A 14,446-nucleotide genomic window follows, 5' to 3' on the forward strand; every position below is an offset into this window, starting at 1 on the left:
ATTAGTGCTGCAAAAGATGGGTCTTTTACTTAAAAATGCCTGGGGGGTGACAGGTTCCCTTTAAAAAAAACCCAATATGACGTTATTCAATACCATATTGTAAAGAAGAAATCTATATAATGGACAACTTCACTTAACAGTTCAACGCTAAGCTTTGTATAGTGTTTACTGATCACAAGGCCATTTTCAGATACCAGTGGGCACAGTGCAGCGTTTTAATATACAATGCCTTACGAAAGTATTCGGCCCCCTGGAACTTTTCAACCTTTTCCCCACATATCATGATTCAAACATAAAGATTCCAAATGTAAATTTTTGGTGAAGAATCAACAACAAGTGGGACACAATTGGGAAGTTGAACGAAATTTATTGGTTATTTAAAATTTTTGGGGAAAGTCAAAAACTGAAAATTGGGGCGAGCAATATTATTCGGCCCCTTTAACTTAATACTTTGTTGCGCCACCTTTTGCTGCGATTACAGCTGCAAGTCGCTTGGGGTATGTCTCCATCAGTTTTGTACATCGAGAGACTGAAATTCTTGCCCATTCTTCCTTGGCAAACAGCTCGAGCTCAGTGAGGTTGGATGGAGATCGTTTGTGAGCAGCAGTTTTCAGCTCTTTCCACAGATTCTCGATTGGATTCAGGTCTGGACTTTGACTTGGCCATTCTAACACCTGGATACGTTTATTTGTGAACCATTCCATTGTAGATTTTGCTTTATGTTTGGGATCATTGTCTTCTTGGAAGACATATCTCCGTCCCAGTCTCAGGTCTTTTGCAGACTCCAACAGGTTTTCTTCAAGAATGGTCCTGTATTTGGCTCCATCCATCTTCCCATCAATTGTAACCATCTTCCCTTTCCCTGCTGAAGAAAAGCAGCCCCAAACCATGATGCTGCCACCACCATGTTTGACAGTGGGGATGGTGTGTTCAGGGTGATGAGCTGTGTTGCCTTTACGCCAAACATATTGTTTGGCATTGTTGCCAAGAAGTTCGATTTTGGTATCATCTGACCACCACATGTCTGGAATGTCTCCCAGGTGGCTTGTTGCAAACTTTAAATTCCACTTTTTATGGATATCTTTGAGAAATGGCTTTCTTCTTGCCACTCTTCCATAAAGGCCAGATTTGTGCAGTGTACGACTGACTGTTGTCCTATGGACAGACTGTCCCATCTCAGCTGTAGATCTCTGCAGTTCATCCAGAGTGATCATGGGCCTCTTGGCTGTATCTCTGATCAGACTTCTCCTTGTTTGAGATGAAAGTTTAGAGGGACGGCCGGGTCTTGGTAGATTTGCAGTGGTATGATACTCCTTCCATTTCAATATGATCGCTTGCACAGTGCTCCTTGGGATGTTTAAAGTTTTGGAAATCATTTTGTATCCAAATCCGGCTTTAAACTTCTCCACACCAGTATTACGGACCTGCCTGTTGTGTTCCTTGGTCTTCTTGATGCTCTGTGCTTCAAACAGAACCTTGAGACTATCACAGATCAGGTGCATTTATACGGAGACTTGGTTACACACAGGTAGATTATATTTATCATCAATAGTCATTTAGGACAACATTGGATCATTCCGAGATTCACAATGAACTTCTGGAGTGAGTTTGCTGCACTGAAAGTAAAGGGGCCGAATAATATTGCACGCCCCACTTTTCAGTATTTTAATTTCCACAAAAATTTAAAATAACCAATAAATTTCATTCAACTTCACAATTGTGTTTCACTTGTTGTTGATTTTTCACCAAAAATTTACATTTGGTATCTTTATGTTTGAAGCATGACATGTGGGAAAGGTTGAAAAGTTCCAGGGGGCTGAATACTTTCGCAAGTAACTGTATATAGTCCCCCCTGCACACACAGTCCTACATTTCAAAATGGAAAGAGGTATTTTCCCATGAAAACAACTGATATCACACCAACATATGACAGATCCAGCAGAGCATTGTGTCTTCTGTTGTGGATGGAAGCCCACATAGACTAAAACATCTTTGTTTTAGGTTATTTCGACCTTGGATCTTTCCCGGATTTCAGGCAGTACCAGGTAGTCGACGGCGAGTTGATTGTTGAGGACTTTCTAGATAATTATTTCTAAAATCTCTCACACCCTCTGAACAATCACATGGTTTAATACCCATGTGGTGTTAACATCCAGCTTAGGTTTGTCCATTCTTTCAGAAGCTCACCAATATCAGAAGTCTTCTGTATGAGTCTTTTTATGAACATAGAGTTGATAGTAGATGCTAAAACTTTTGCCACATTCAAGACATTGGAATGGTTTCTCTTCTTTTTGATTTTTCTCATCGGTAAGAAGATTTAGTTTAGTGTCACAACGTTCCCTACAAACAGGACACTGAAATTTGGCTTCTCCAGGGTGTTTCTTTCGATCCAGTAGTTTAGCATCGTAAAAGTATTTTCCACATTCTGAACATTTAAATGACTTCTGCATTGTGTGCATTCTTAGGTGGGCTTCAAGTTGCAGCTTCCTCAAAAAATACTGTCCACATTCTGAACATTGGAGGGTCTTCTTTTTGGAGTGAGCCCTTGAATATTTTGTAAGATTGGAAATATCACCAAATGTTTTACCTGCTTCAGGAATTTTTAATGACCTAGAACGATATCTGAATATACTCGTGCTACCTGGTTTAGTCTCATTGATGTCTACTAAGTGAGCTAGTACTATAACCTTCGTGGGGGGCGAGCTTTCTGGTTTTACATCTGTGTGAACTAAAGATGGCAAATGTTGGTCAGCACATGTATCCTTAAAAGAAGTAGGTGGACATTTTTCTGTAGAATTGTACAAATCAGTCTCTTTCAGGTATCCCAAATGACTGGAAGTTGTTTCTTCACACGGTTGAGCAAATTGACATTTGGTATTGCCGCGACATGACACTGGTTCCTCCTTAATATGTGAAGATTGATATTGTGTACGGTAGTTGCTGAGGTGTGTGAAGTCTCTTACATCAGATAACATTGGTTCAACCTTAATATGTGCAGATGGATATTGTTGTGCGTATGTGGGTACATAATGGTTAGGGTATGTAATGCTTCTGACTTCACATGAGACTGGTTCCTCTTTAACATGATGTAATGTAGTATGTTCATGGACTCTCGGTGTATAAATCTGAGGATGGGTGATGTTTCCACCATCATAGGAGTCTGGTTCCTCTTTAATAAAGGCATATCGATTGGTGAGTGTACAACTGTTGTGGTCATTGCACGTTGCCTGTTCCTCCTTAATTTGAGGAGCTGGATATTGTTGTTTATGATCTGAGGGTGTATAAATGTTGAAGTCTGTGAAGTTTTCTTCATCAGAGGAAATTAGTTCCTCCTTAATATCAGCAGAGTGATAATGTAAATAGTCTGTAGGAGTATAACTGTTTGATTCTATGAAATCGTCATCATCTGACATGGGTTCCTCTTTTACATGAAAAGAAGGACACAACTGTGTATTATCAGAAGGTTTATGAATATCAGGATCTGTAAGGTTTTCTTCATCACATAAGACTGGTTCCTTCATAATATGTGTAGGTGCATATTGTGCATCACCTGTGGGTGAAAAAACAATGTGTCCGAGAGTTTCTTCATTATATGGGACTGAGTCATCCATAGTATGTATTGATAGATATTGTGTACCATCTGTGGGTGAAGAAACATCTTGGAAATTTCCTCCTTTACATGAATCTGATTCATCCATATTATGTGTGGAATATTGTGTATCATTTGTGATTGAAGAAATATTGTCTCTGAGGGGTCTTCCATTATATGGTACTGATTCATCCATGATATTTGTAGGATATTGTGTATTATCGGTGGGTGAAGAAATGTTTATGTCTCTCAGGGTCCCTCCATTATATAAGACTGATTCATCCATAATGTTTGTAGAAGGATACTTTTGTGTATGATCTATGGATGGAGAATCAATAGTTTCTATAATGGTTCCTTCAATACACGAGACAGGTTCCTCCACAGTAAATGGATTTTCTGCTGGATTTATGGGTGCATAATTGCTGATGTATCTTAAAGTTCTTCTATCACATGAAACTTTGGTTATATTTTTTGTGGAACTCTTCATCTCATTTCTTAAATGGCTCCAAATAAAGTCATTTGGTTGGTTAGAGAAACAAGAACCGTCTTTATGTGATGTGTTGTCATGAATGTAACCTGGAAAATATAAATTAAATTGTTTTTTAATTCTCATTTTGTTTAATGCTGTAGTGTTTTATAAATAAGTTTGAAAAAACAGACAAAAAAATAATACATCGGTTCTACCAGTCCAGCCTTTAAACCTAGACCCCAATACATCAGGACTGCCATTGCTCATGTCGATCTTGATGGGGAAGAAGGGCTGGGGGTACTGGAGTCAAATGCTACTTATTCATTAAGAGGTGCATGAATGCATCTGAAAAGTAGCGTGCATCTTGACACAAATTTTACTCTAGTCAGGGACAGTAGTAAGATCTCTGGCATAAAGTTCACCACAGCTCATTTTAACTGACATCATGAGCGAGCTGTGGCATCATACCTCCATCCTACACATTTTGGTGAAGCTGTGTGAAACTGATGTGAAAACACAAAGTCACAACATTTTTGCACAACCTCGAGTTATGCCAAAATTTTGTAACTTATCAGAATCTGGTGAAAAAACTTTGATAATTCAGGGTCATAATGTTTTGATCTAGAAGTAGGCTAAAGAACCCAAACACAGATGCTAATTGGTAAATACAGTATAAGTGGCAAAATTCCTTTTCATATATCAGTGTATGGCAATCAGAATAAAATCGCTGGACCAAAGTCGCAACTCCAAGATCTAGCACCCATAACTTCTAATATTATATATGTTAACCCTTATAGACCAGGCCTAATTTGGCCTTAATAAACAAACATCTTTTTTCGTCGCATTCCAGTTGCCATGTTTTGGGGTTATATTTCCATTTCTTCGCCTACATAGCTGTATGAGGGTTTGCTAATTATTATGGCATGGATTGTTGTTATCATTTGTGCCATTTTTGGGGAAAATCAGAAAAAGATTAGTAATTTGCTGTTGCTTTTGACTTTTTACACTTTTCATATGCTGCATAAAGAAAGTGTTAACCTTATTATGTCGGTCAGTCCAATTAAGGCCATACCAAATTTATATACCGTATTTTTCGGACTATAAGACACACCGGACCATAAGACGCACCCCAAATTTTCAGAAGGAAAATAGGGAAAAAAATAATGTGTTAAATGGGGGTCCGTCTTACAGTCCGAATTCAGCTTACCAGGGAAGGGATCCGACGCAGGAGGAGGAGTGGTCACAGGGGTCGTTCGGTGTTCCAGGCTGGTGAGTGGCCTCCAGGAAATCCCATCCCAAGCTGGTGCGGTGGAGGCTTTGTGCTGGGGCAGGGGGGCTGTGCTGGGGCACTGTGCTGGGGCAGGGGGGCTGTGCTGGGGCACTGTGCTGGGGAAGGGAGCTGTGCTGGGGCACTGTGCTCTAGTGCAAGGGTGCTCTGCTAGGGTGCTGTGCAGGGGCACTGTGCTGCTGTGCTCTGGTGCAGGGGCGCTGTGCTGGGGTGCCGTGCTCTGGTGCAGGGGCGCTGTGCTCTGGTGCTGTGCAGGGTCGCTGTGCTGGGGTGCTGAGCAGGGGCACTGTGCTGGGGTGTTGTGCAGTGGCACTGTGCTGGGGTGCTGTGCAGGGGCACTGTGCTGCTGTGCTCTGGTGCAGGGGCGCTGTGCTGGGGTGCTGTGCTCTGGTGCAGGGGCGCTGTGCTGGGGTGCTGTTCAGGTGCACTATGCTGCTGTGCTGTGCTGAGCAGGGGCACTGTGCTGCTGTGCTCCGGTGCAGGGGCACTGTGCTGGGGTGTTGTGCAGGGGCCCGGTGCTGCTCTGCTGGGGCGCTGTGCTCCGATGCAGGGGCGGCGGCTCCGCCGGCATTTCATCAAAGCCCTGAGGCCCCGCACATCTGTTACTGCCATGTTGCGGTGGCCTCCGGGAACATGGACGCCAGGAAGATGGCCGCCGGTCTGAGCGCATGCTCAGGATCAGATATCATCCCGAGATCTCGGGAGACGAGATTCAAATCTCGGCAACGAGATCTCGTCCCAAGATTTCATCTCCCGAGATCTCGAGATGAGATCTGAACCTGAGCATGCGCCATCACTGGACCGGCGGCCATCTTCCCGGCGTCCATGTTCCCAGAGGCCACCGCAACATGGCAGCAACAGATGTGCGAGGCCTCCGGGCTTTGAGGATTGAGGAAATGCCGGCGGAGCAGCCCCACGGAGAACAGAGAGCAGCTACCCCTGCACCGGAGCACAGCCCGCCGCCGCAACCACCACATCACAGAGCCCCGCCGTACGCGCCACCAGCCACATGAGTATATTGCGACCATAAGATGCACCCCCCACTTTCCCAAAAAAATTTTTGGGAAAAAAGTGCATCTTATGGTCCGAAAAATACGGTAGTTTTATTATTTTTATACAATAAATACATTGTATTAAAAAATTAATTATTCTCTTCTGGTGTCGTCATTTTGAGACCCTTAAAGGGATTTTCTGGCCTTAAGCTATAAGCCTACAGTCACTCTATGTGCACTGTGCGGATTCGCCGGAGCGGGCGACCCTGTGACCACAACTATACAATTTGAATACTTCAGGCCACATTCCGACTATACGTGTCTGACCTCACTCAATACACTTGCATAGAACAAGACTGCGCCCATCTAGTCGACAAATGAACACATGTATGCAAATCACATACTTTTGGTAAAGCGTCTGCCACCAGAGAATTCTCACAGTGTGCGTGATGTGAAGATTCACCAGTCTATACCCCTTTAAAGGGTACACCAGGGACTTTCTGAAAAACTACAAATATGCCTAAGCATTAACAAGCAGGTAGTTGCTACTTACCTGCCTGTTCTGCACAGCGCTGTTTTTTCCTGGCACAGAGCAGACACAGACCGCTCCTGTCAGTGATTCAGCTGCCTCTGTTGACGTCACATAGACAGAGTGGTGGGATGAGCTTAACTTCTGACGTCACTATGATCCACAGCCAGCACCCCCAGTTAGGCAGCGGGAATCCAATTGCAAATTAGAATGATACGGGAAGTCCTGCCCTGTCGATAGAGCGAGTGGAAAATAATTTGCCGCTTTGTCGATGTGACGTTAGCATATGCAGCTGAATCGCCAACGGGAGCAGTCTATGACCACATTTTGCTGGGGAAGAACAGCGACGTGCACAACATTCAGGCAAGTAGCAACTACCTGACTGTTAATGCTTAGGCACATTTTTTGTATTTCAGAAAAAAACTGCAACACGATCATTGTTTTTTAGGTTTTGCTTTTTCAAAGTTCATTGTGAAGTAAGAAAAGAAGGACCTGGAAACATGATTCTCTAGGTCAGTATGATTACAGAGATGCCAAATTTGTATCACTGCTGTATGAGACGTGTATCTTTTTTTTATTTGTCCTTCAATGGAGCTGGAAGAGAGCTTGTATTTTGTGTGCCAAGCTGTAGTTAATTTTTTTAGTACATCAACAAATTGATCAATTTTTATTGCATTTTTGGGGGATTTGTAGTGTCTGAAAAGCCAGAAATCTGGCGTTCCAGTTTTTTTTTCAGCGTTCAAGTTGTTTTAAAATTTTTTTGCATTTTAATAGATCAGACTTTTACAGATGTTTATTTTTTTTTATTTGAAAACTGGGGAACGGAAGGTGATTTAACCCCTTTCAGAGAAAAGCCTGTTTCCACCTTAATGACCAGGCCAATTTTTACAATTCTGACCACTGTCACTTTATGAGGTTACAACTCTGGAACGCTTCAACGTACCCTGGTGATTCTGAAAATGTTTTCTCGTGACATATTGTACTTTATGATAGCGGTAACATTTCTTTGATATGACTTGCATTTATTTGTGAAAAAACGGAAATTTGGCAAAAATGTAGCAATTTTTAAAATTTGAATTTTTATTCCCTTAAATCCGTCATATCGCACAAATAACATTTCCCACATGTCTACTTTACATCAGCACAATTTTGGAACCACATTTTTTTTTATGTTAGGACGTTATAAGGGTTAAAAGTTGACCAGCGATTTTTCATTTTTTTTTAACAAATTTTACAAACTACGTTTTTTAGGGAATACATCACATATGAAGTCAATATGAAAGAAAATACCCAAAAGTGACACCATTATAAAAACTGCACCCCTAAAGGTGCTCAAAACCACACTGAACAAGTTTATTAACCCTTCACGTGCGTCACAGGAATTTTTGGAATGTGGAAGGAAAAAATAAACATTTACTTTTCTTTCACAAAAATTTTCCTAATTTTAGACCTATTTTTTTTTTTTACTTTCGCAAGGGTAACAGGAGAAAAATCATACATTTTGTTGTACAATGTTTCCTGAGCATGCCGATACTCCATATGTGGGGGAAATCTACAGTTTTGGCACACAACAGGACTCCGAAGGGAAGGAGCGCCATTTGACTTTTTGAATGTAAAATATGTTGGAATACCATATATACTTGAGTATAAGCCGACCCGAGTATAAGCCGAGGCACCTAATTTTGCCATGAAAACTGGGTAAGCTTATTGACTCAAGTATAAGCCGGGTATGCATTGTCCCGTCATCCCTGTTGTTGTATGCATGGCTATCCCGTCCCTATCCTTGAATGCATGCCTCCTTATCCCCCATCGCTGTCGTTGTATGCATGGCTCCCCGGTCCCTGTCGTTGTATGCATGTTTCATATAAAAAAAACAAACATCCTACTCCCCTACCTGCACGCCCTGGATGTATCTCGTTCCGGCGCCAGCAGCTCTTCCTGCCGAGCGATCAATTGACCCCGCTCATTAAGGTAATGAATATTCCCTACACGCCTATGGGAGTGGAGAGGCGTGCATATTCATTACCTTAATGAGCGGGGCCACGTGATCGCTTGGCACAGGAAGAGTTGCCGGGACCAACGAGATGCAGGGACTCCATGAGGGCGCGCAGGAGGGTGAGTAGGATGTCTTCTGGAAACCGGCGGCATCGGGTGTCACTGTGCGTGCACAGTGACAGCCGCAGCCGCCAGCTCCTGCCTCCTGTGACCTGCTGCTCCGCCGCTCCCCCAAACTCTGCCAGACCTCTGGGACAATTGACTCGTGTATAAATCGAGGGGGGCCGTTTTCAGCACAAAAAAATGTGCTGATAAACTCAGCTTATACAAGAGTATATACAGTAATTAGCAATTGCCATGTCCCATTTCAAGAGCCCCTGATGTGCCTAAACATTGGAAACCCCCCATAAGTGACACCATTTTGGAAACTAGACCCCTTAGGGAACTTATTTAGATGTGTATTGAGCATCTTGAATCCACAGGTGCTTCACAGAAGTTTATAGCGTAGAGCCGAACAGGAGAAATTGTTCAGTACAATTTGTTGTGCAATTTATCCTGAGCATGCCGATACACCATATGTTGGGGAATACTACTGTTTGGGCACACGGCAGGGTTGCAAGTGAATTTTTGTATGCAAAATTTGATGGAATAATTAGCAGATGCCATGTCTCGTTTGAATAGTCCGTGATGTGCCTAAACAGTGGAAACCCCCCAAAAGGGACACCATTTTGGAAACTAGACTCTTTTGGGACCTTATCTAGATGTGTATTGAGTACCTTGAACCACCAGGTGCTTCACTGAAGTTGAAATGTTAAGCCGTAAAAATAATAAAAAAAATTTTCCCACACAAATCTTTTTTAGCTACAAAGTTTGTATTTTCACAAGGGCAAAAGGAGAAAATGGACCCCAAATTTTGTTGTGCAATTTCTCCCGAGTTCACCGATACCCTATATATGGTCAAAAACTACTTTTGAGGAACAGTGCTAAGCTCAAAAGGGAAGTAGCGCCATATTACAGTGCAGATTTTGTTGCACTTGTTTGAGGGTGCCATGTTACATTGGCAGAGCCCCTGATGTGCCAGAACAGCAGAACCCTCCCATAAGTGACTTCATTTTACCAATTAAACCTCTCAATGAATTGGTCTAGGGATACAGTAATTATATTGACACCACAGGTGTGTCACAAACTTTTATACCACTGGGCAGTGAAGAAAAAATCAATTACATTTTTACTACCAAGATGTCACAGTTCCACCCCTCAGTGTGTCTGCGATGCAGTTATTGACAGCTTGGCAATCCAATCTGGTATAGGGGTTTGCAGAAGCTGTCAGTACTTTGATTGACAGCTTGGCCATCCAATCTGGTACAGGGGTGTGCTGAGATGTCAGTGTTGATTGACAGCTCAACTATCCAGTCTGAGACTGTGAGGTGTCGGCTGTCTCGTGTTCATTATTCCAGTTAATGGCCATGCTTCTTAAATGAGCTGTGTTTGCCAGAACACTGCCAGACGTACATTCATATTGTGAGGTTTGTGCTGTGCTTTCTTGTGCCTTGAGTTCTGTATGCTTGATCTGTTGCCTGACCTTGGACTTGTACTGGCCATCCGCCTGTTTAACCCCTTCAGCTCTGATCCATTTTGACCTCGGAACATTACCAGACTACGCTTTTGTCTCTTCCTTCTGTTTATGACATACCCTCCTGGCTTCTGACCTTGGTCTCCTTGACCACTCTGACTCATGGCTTGGCTGTGAGAAGTGATTAGCGTCACACAAGATTGTGTATTAGCCCCAAGTTTTACATTTTCACACTGGGAAATGGGTAAAAAAATGGCACCAGAATTTGTTCCACAATTTCTGCTGAATGTAGGAATACCCCATATGTGGCTGTACAGTACTACTTTGCCATACGGAGTGACTCAGGAGGGACAAAGCGCTATTTGCCTTACGGAGCTCAGATTTTCCTAGACTAGTTTGTGGATTCCATATAAAGAGCCCTTAAGTGCTAGAAAAGCAGAATCCCCCCCTCAAATGACTCCATTTTGGAAATTATAACCCTTTGGGAAATTATCTACAGGTGTAGTGCTGCTGATTTTGACTCCATGGGTGTTTTCCAGAAACAAGCAGCAATGGATGTTGCTGAATCAAAATTGCAAACTGCCGTTGTAGTGACCAGTACGCTGTAGGGACCAGTACATTATGCCCAGCTCATGCTTCTGGAGACAGTACCTGTAAATTAGGCGGGTTCTTATCACTACAGAGATGCCAAACATGTGGGCGCTATATGTGGTTTATGCACACTAGGGCTCAGAAGGGAGGGGGGCCTTTGGATTTGGGAGCGGAGAATTTGCTGAATTTCTTTTGGTGGGAGGAGCCATTTCCCTTTTCCAGAGCCTTTGTGCTACCAGTAACTTGGAAGCCCCCTATATTTCCGTTAATAGATGACAGATCTGAGTGGGGACTTGCTTTTTTTTGCGGATTGAGTGGAAGCTTTTATTGGGAACATTTTACATAACGTTTGGGATCACAGTTTTCCGGCGCTCTATGTTGAGCACTTACTTTGGAATTTCCATCTAAATCTCTGAGTCACGTGATTCAGATGAAACCCGATGGATCCATTCACTATAGTGAGGCAGCAGAGTTACTCTGGACTCCGTCTGGCATCTGTTCCGCGGTTTCCTTTACAGAAGTCCACAAAACTGAGGCCGACAGTGCTTGTTTGCAATCCTAAAAAGACAGACGCCACCGGATCGCAGATCAGACAGTGTCCACAGTGCCTCCATCTACCTCATTATAGGGAATATCTTCAGCCAGAGGTTTTGTCTGAATCACGTATTTCAGAGATTTTCATGGAAATCTCGATGTAAGTGCTCAGCGCAGGATAAATGTGCGTCGAGCTTACTGCGATCTTGGGGAGGCAGAATGAAAAAAATCAACAAGATGTCAAGAATTGGTTTTATTTATTACTTAAGCCATTCCTCGTGCATTATAAGTGATTAAGCAACTTTATTCTTCGGGTCGGTGTGATTACAGCGATATCAGATTTATATCAGGTTTTTACTTTTGGCTGCTGTCACACACTAAAAGACGCTTTTTATTGCGAAGACTAGTTTTTGCATCGGAGTCATGTGAGGGCTTGTTTTTTTGTGGGACGAGCTGACGTTTCTACTGGTACCATTTTCGGGCACATGACATTTTTACATTTTTTGATTGCTTTCCATTCCGATTTTTGGGAGACAGAATGATCAAAAACCAGCATTTTTTTAATACCGTTCCGCATGTGGTAAAATTGGTAAGGCAGCTTTATTCTTCGGGTCAGTGCGATTACAGTGATACCTCATTTACAGTTGTGTTCAATAGTTTACATACCTTGGCAGAATTTTTTCTTTCTTGGCCTTTTTTTTCAGAGAATATGAATGATAACACCAAAACTTTTTCTCAATTCATGGTTAGTGGTTGGGTAAAGCCATTTATTGTCAAACTACTGTGTTTTCTCTTTTGAAATCATAATGATAACCCAAAACATCCAAATGACCCTGATCAAAAGTTTACATAAACCACTTCTTAATACCGTGCATTGCCCCCTGTAACATCAATGACAGCTTAAAGTCTTTTATGGTAGTTGTGGGTGAAGTTCTGTATTTTCTCAGATGGAAAGCATCCCACTCTTCTTTGCAAAAAAACCCCTCCAGTTCCTGTAAATTCCTGGGCTGTCTAGCATGAACTGCACGCATGAGATCTCCTCAGAGTGGCTCAATGATATTGAGGTCAGGAGACTGAGATGGCCACTCCAGGACCTTCATTTGTTCTGCTGTAGCCAATGACAGGTCGACTTGGCCTCGTGTTTTGGATCGTTGCCATGTTGAAACACCCAAGTATATCCCATGCGCAGCTTCCGGGCTGATGAGTGCAAATTTGCCTCCAGTATTTGCTGATAACATGCTGCATTCATCTTTCCTTCAACTTTGACCAAGTTTCCTGTGCCTTTGTAGCTCACACATCCCCAAAACATCAGCGATCCACCTCCGTGTTTTACAGTAGGAATGATGTTCCTTTCATCATAGGCCTTATTGACCTCTCTCCAAATGTAACGTTTATGGATGTCGCCAAAAAGTTTAATTTTGGTCTCATCACTCCAAATTACCTTGTTCCAGAAGTTTTGAGGCTTGTCTTGTGTTATTTTGTGTATTGTAGGTGAGCTACTTTGTGGCATTTGCGCATAAATGGCTTTCTTCTGGCGACTCGACCATGCAGCCCATTTTTCTTTAAGCGCCTCCTGATTGTGCATCTTGAAACAACTACACCGCTAGTTTTCAGAGAGTCCAGTATTTCAGCTGATGTTATTTGTGGGTTTTTCTTTGCATCCCAAACAATTTTCCTGGCAGTTGTGGACAAAATTTTTGCTGGTCTCCCTGACCGTGGTTTGGTTTTTACAGAGCCATTGATTTTCCATTTGTTAACCACAATTTCAACGCTGCTGATGGGCATTATCAATGCCTTGGATATCATTTTGTATCCTTTTCCTGTTTTATACAGTTCAACTACTTTTTTCCGTAGATCCATTGACAATGCTTTGGCTTTCCCCATGACTCACAATCCAGAAACGTCAGTGACTGGATGAAAGATGCAAGAGTCTGTCTGGATCCAAGAAACTCACTCAGCTTTTATGAACACACACTGATTACAAGCAAACAGGTCACAGGTGAGGATGTTACCTTTAGTAGCCATTCAAACCCATTTGTGTCAACTTTTGTGCATGTTATCAGGATATTGCGTTGATCCAGGGAGCTAGTCTGATTGCCGTATGTGGAGTCGGGAAGGTATTTCTTTCCCCAATGTGAAGCTTACTGATTGCCACATTGTTTTTTTTTGCCTTCCTCTGGATCAACATGTTAGGGAAGGTTAGGATAGTATATGGGTTGAACTAGATGGACTTAAAGTCTTCCTTCAACCTTAATTACTATGACTAAAATCACCAGGTTATGTGACCTATTGATCAGAATCATTTGGGTGCTTTGGGTTGTCATTATGATTTAAAAAGAGAAAACACAGTAGTTTGACAATAAATGGCTTCACCCAACCACTAAACATGAGTGGAGAAAAAGTTTTGGTGTTATGATTCATATTCTCTGAAAAAAGGCCAAGAAAGCAAAAAAAATTGCCATGGTATATAAACTTTTGAGCACAACTGTTTATGCTTTTTTATGTTTTGGCACTTTTACACAATAAAAACTATTTTATAGAAAAAATAATTATTTTTTGCATCTCTTTATTCTGAGACCTATAACTTTTTTATTTTTCTGCTGATGGAGCTGTATGGCGGCTTGTTTTTTGCGGGACAAGATGACGTTTTCAGCGGTACCACTTTTATTTATATCTGTCTTTTTGATCGCGTTTTATTACACTTTTTGTTCGCCGGTCTGATGATAAAGCGTTGCTTTTTGACCCGTTTTTTATTTATTTTTTTTACGGTGTTCACTGAAGGGATTAACTAGTGGGACAGCTTTATAAAGCAGGTCGTTAGGGGCGCAGCGATACCAAATATGTGTATTTTTTTATTTATAAATAAATGTATTTATTAGAAAAATA

At 42.1% G+C, this 14,446-nt stretch overlaps 1 protein-coding gene across 1 annotated transcript in view; it reads right to left on the reverse strand.

Annotated features, from left to right (window-relative positions):
* Positions 1-347: 347 nt before the first annotated feature.
* LOC141100100 (uncharacterized) overlaps positions 348-14,446 on the reverse strand; it is a 56,251-nt gene continuing 42,152 nt past the window's right edge. The window contains exon 5 of the mRNA XM_073588322.1: positions 348-4,165. Coding sequence (XP_073444423.1) covers positions 2,193-4,165 — 1,973 coding nt within the window. The 3' untranslated portion in view covers positions 348-2,192. The remainder of the gene's footprint in view (positions 4,166-14,446) is intronic.

This window comes from Dendrobates tinctorius, unplaced genomic scaffold (assembly GCF_039654945.1).
Source record: "Dendrobates tinctorius isolate UK_male_01 unplaced genomic scaffold, ASM3965494v1 ptg000103l, whole genome shotgun sequence".
In the NCBI taxonomy this organism is placed as follows: Eukaryota; Metazoa; Chordata; class Amphibia; order Anura; family Dendrobatidae; genus Dendrobates; species Dendrobates tinctorius.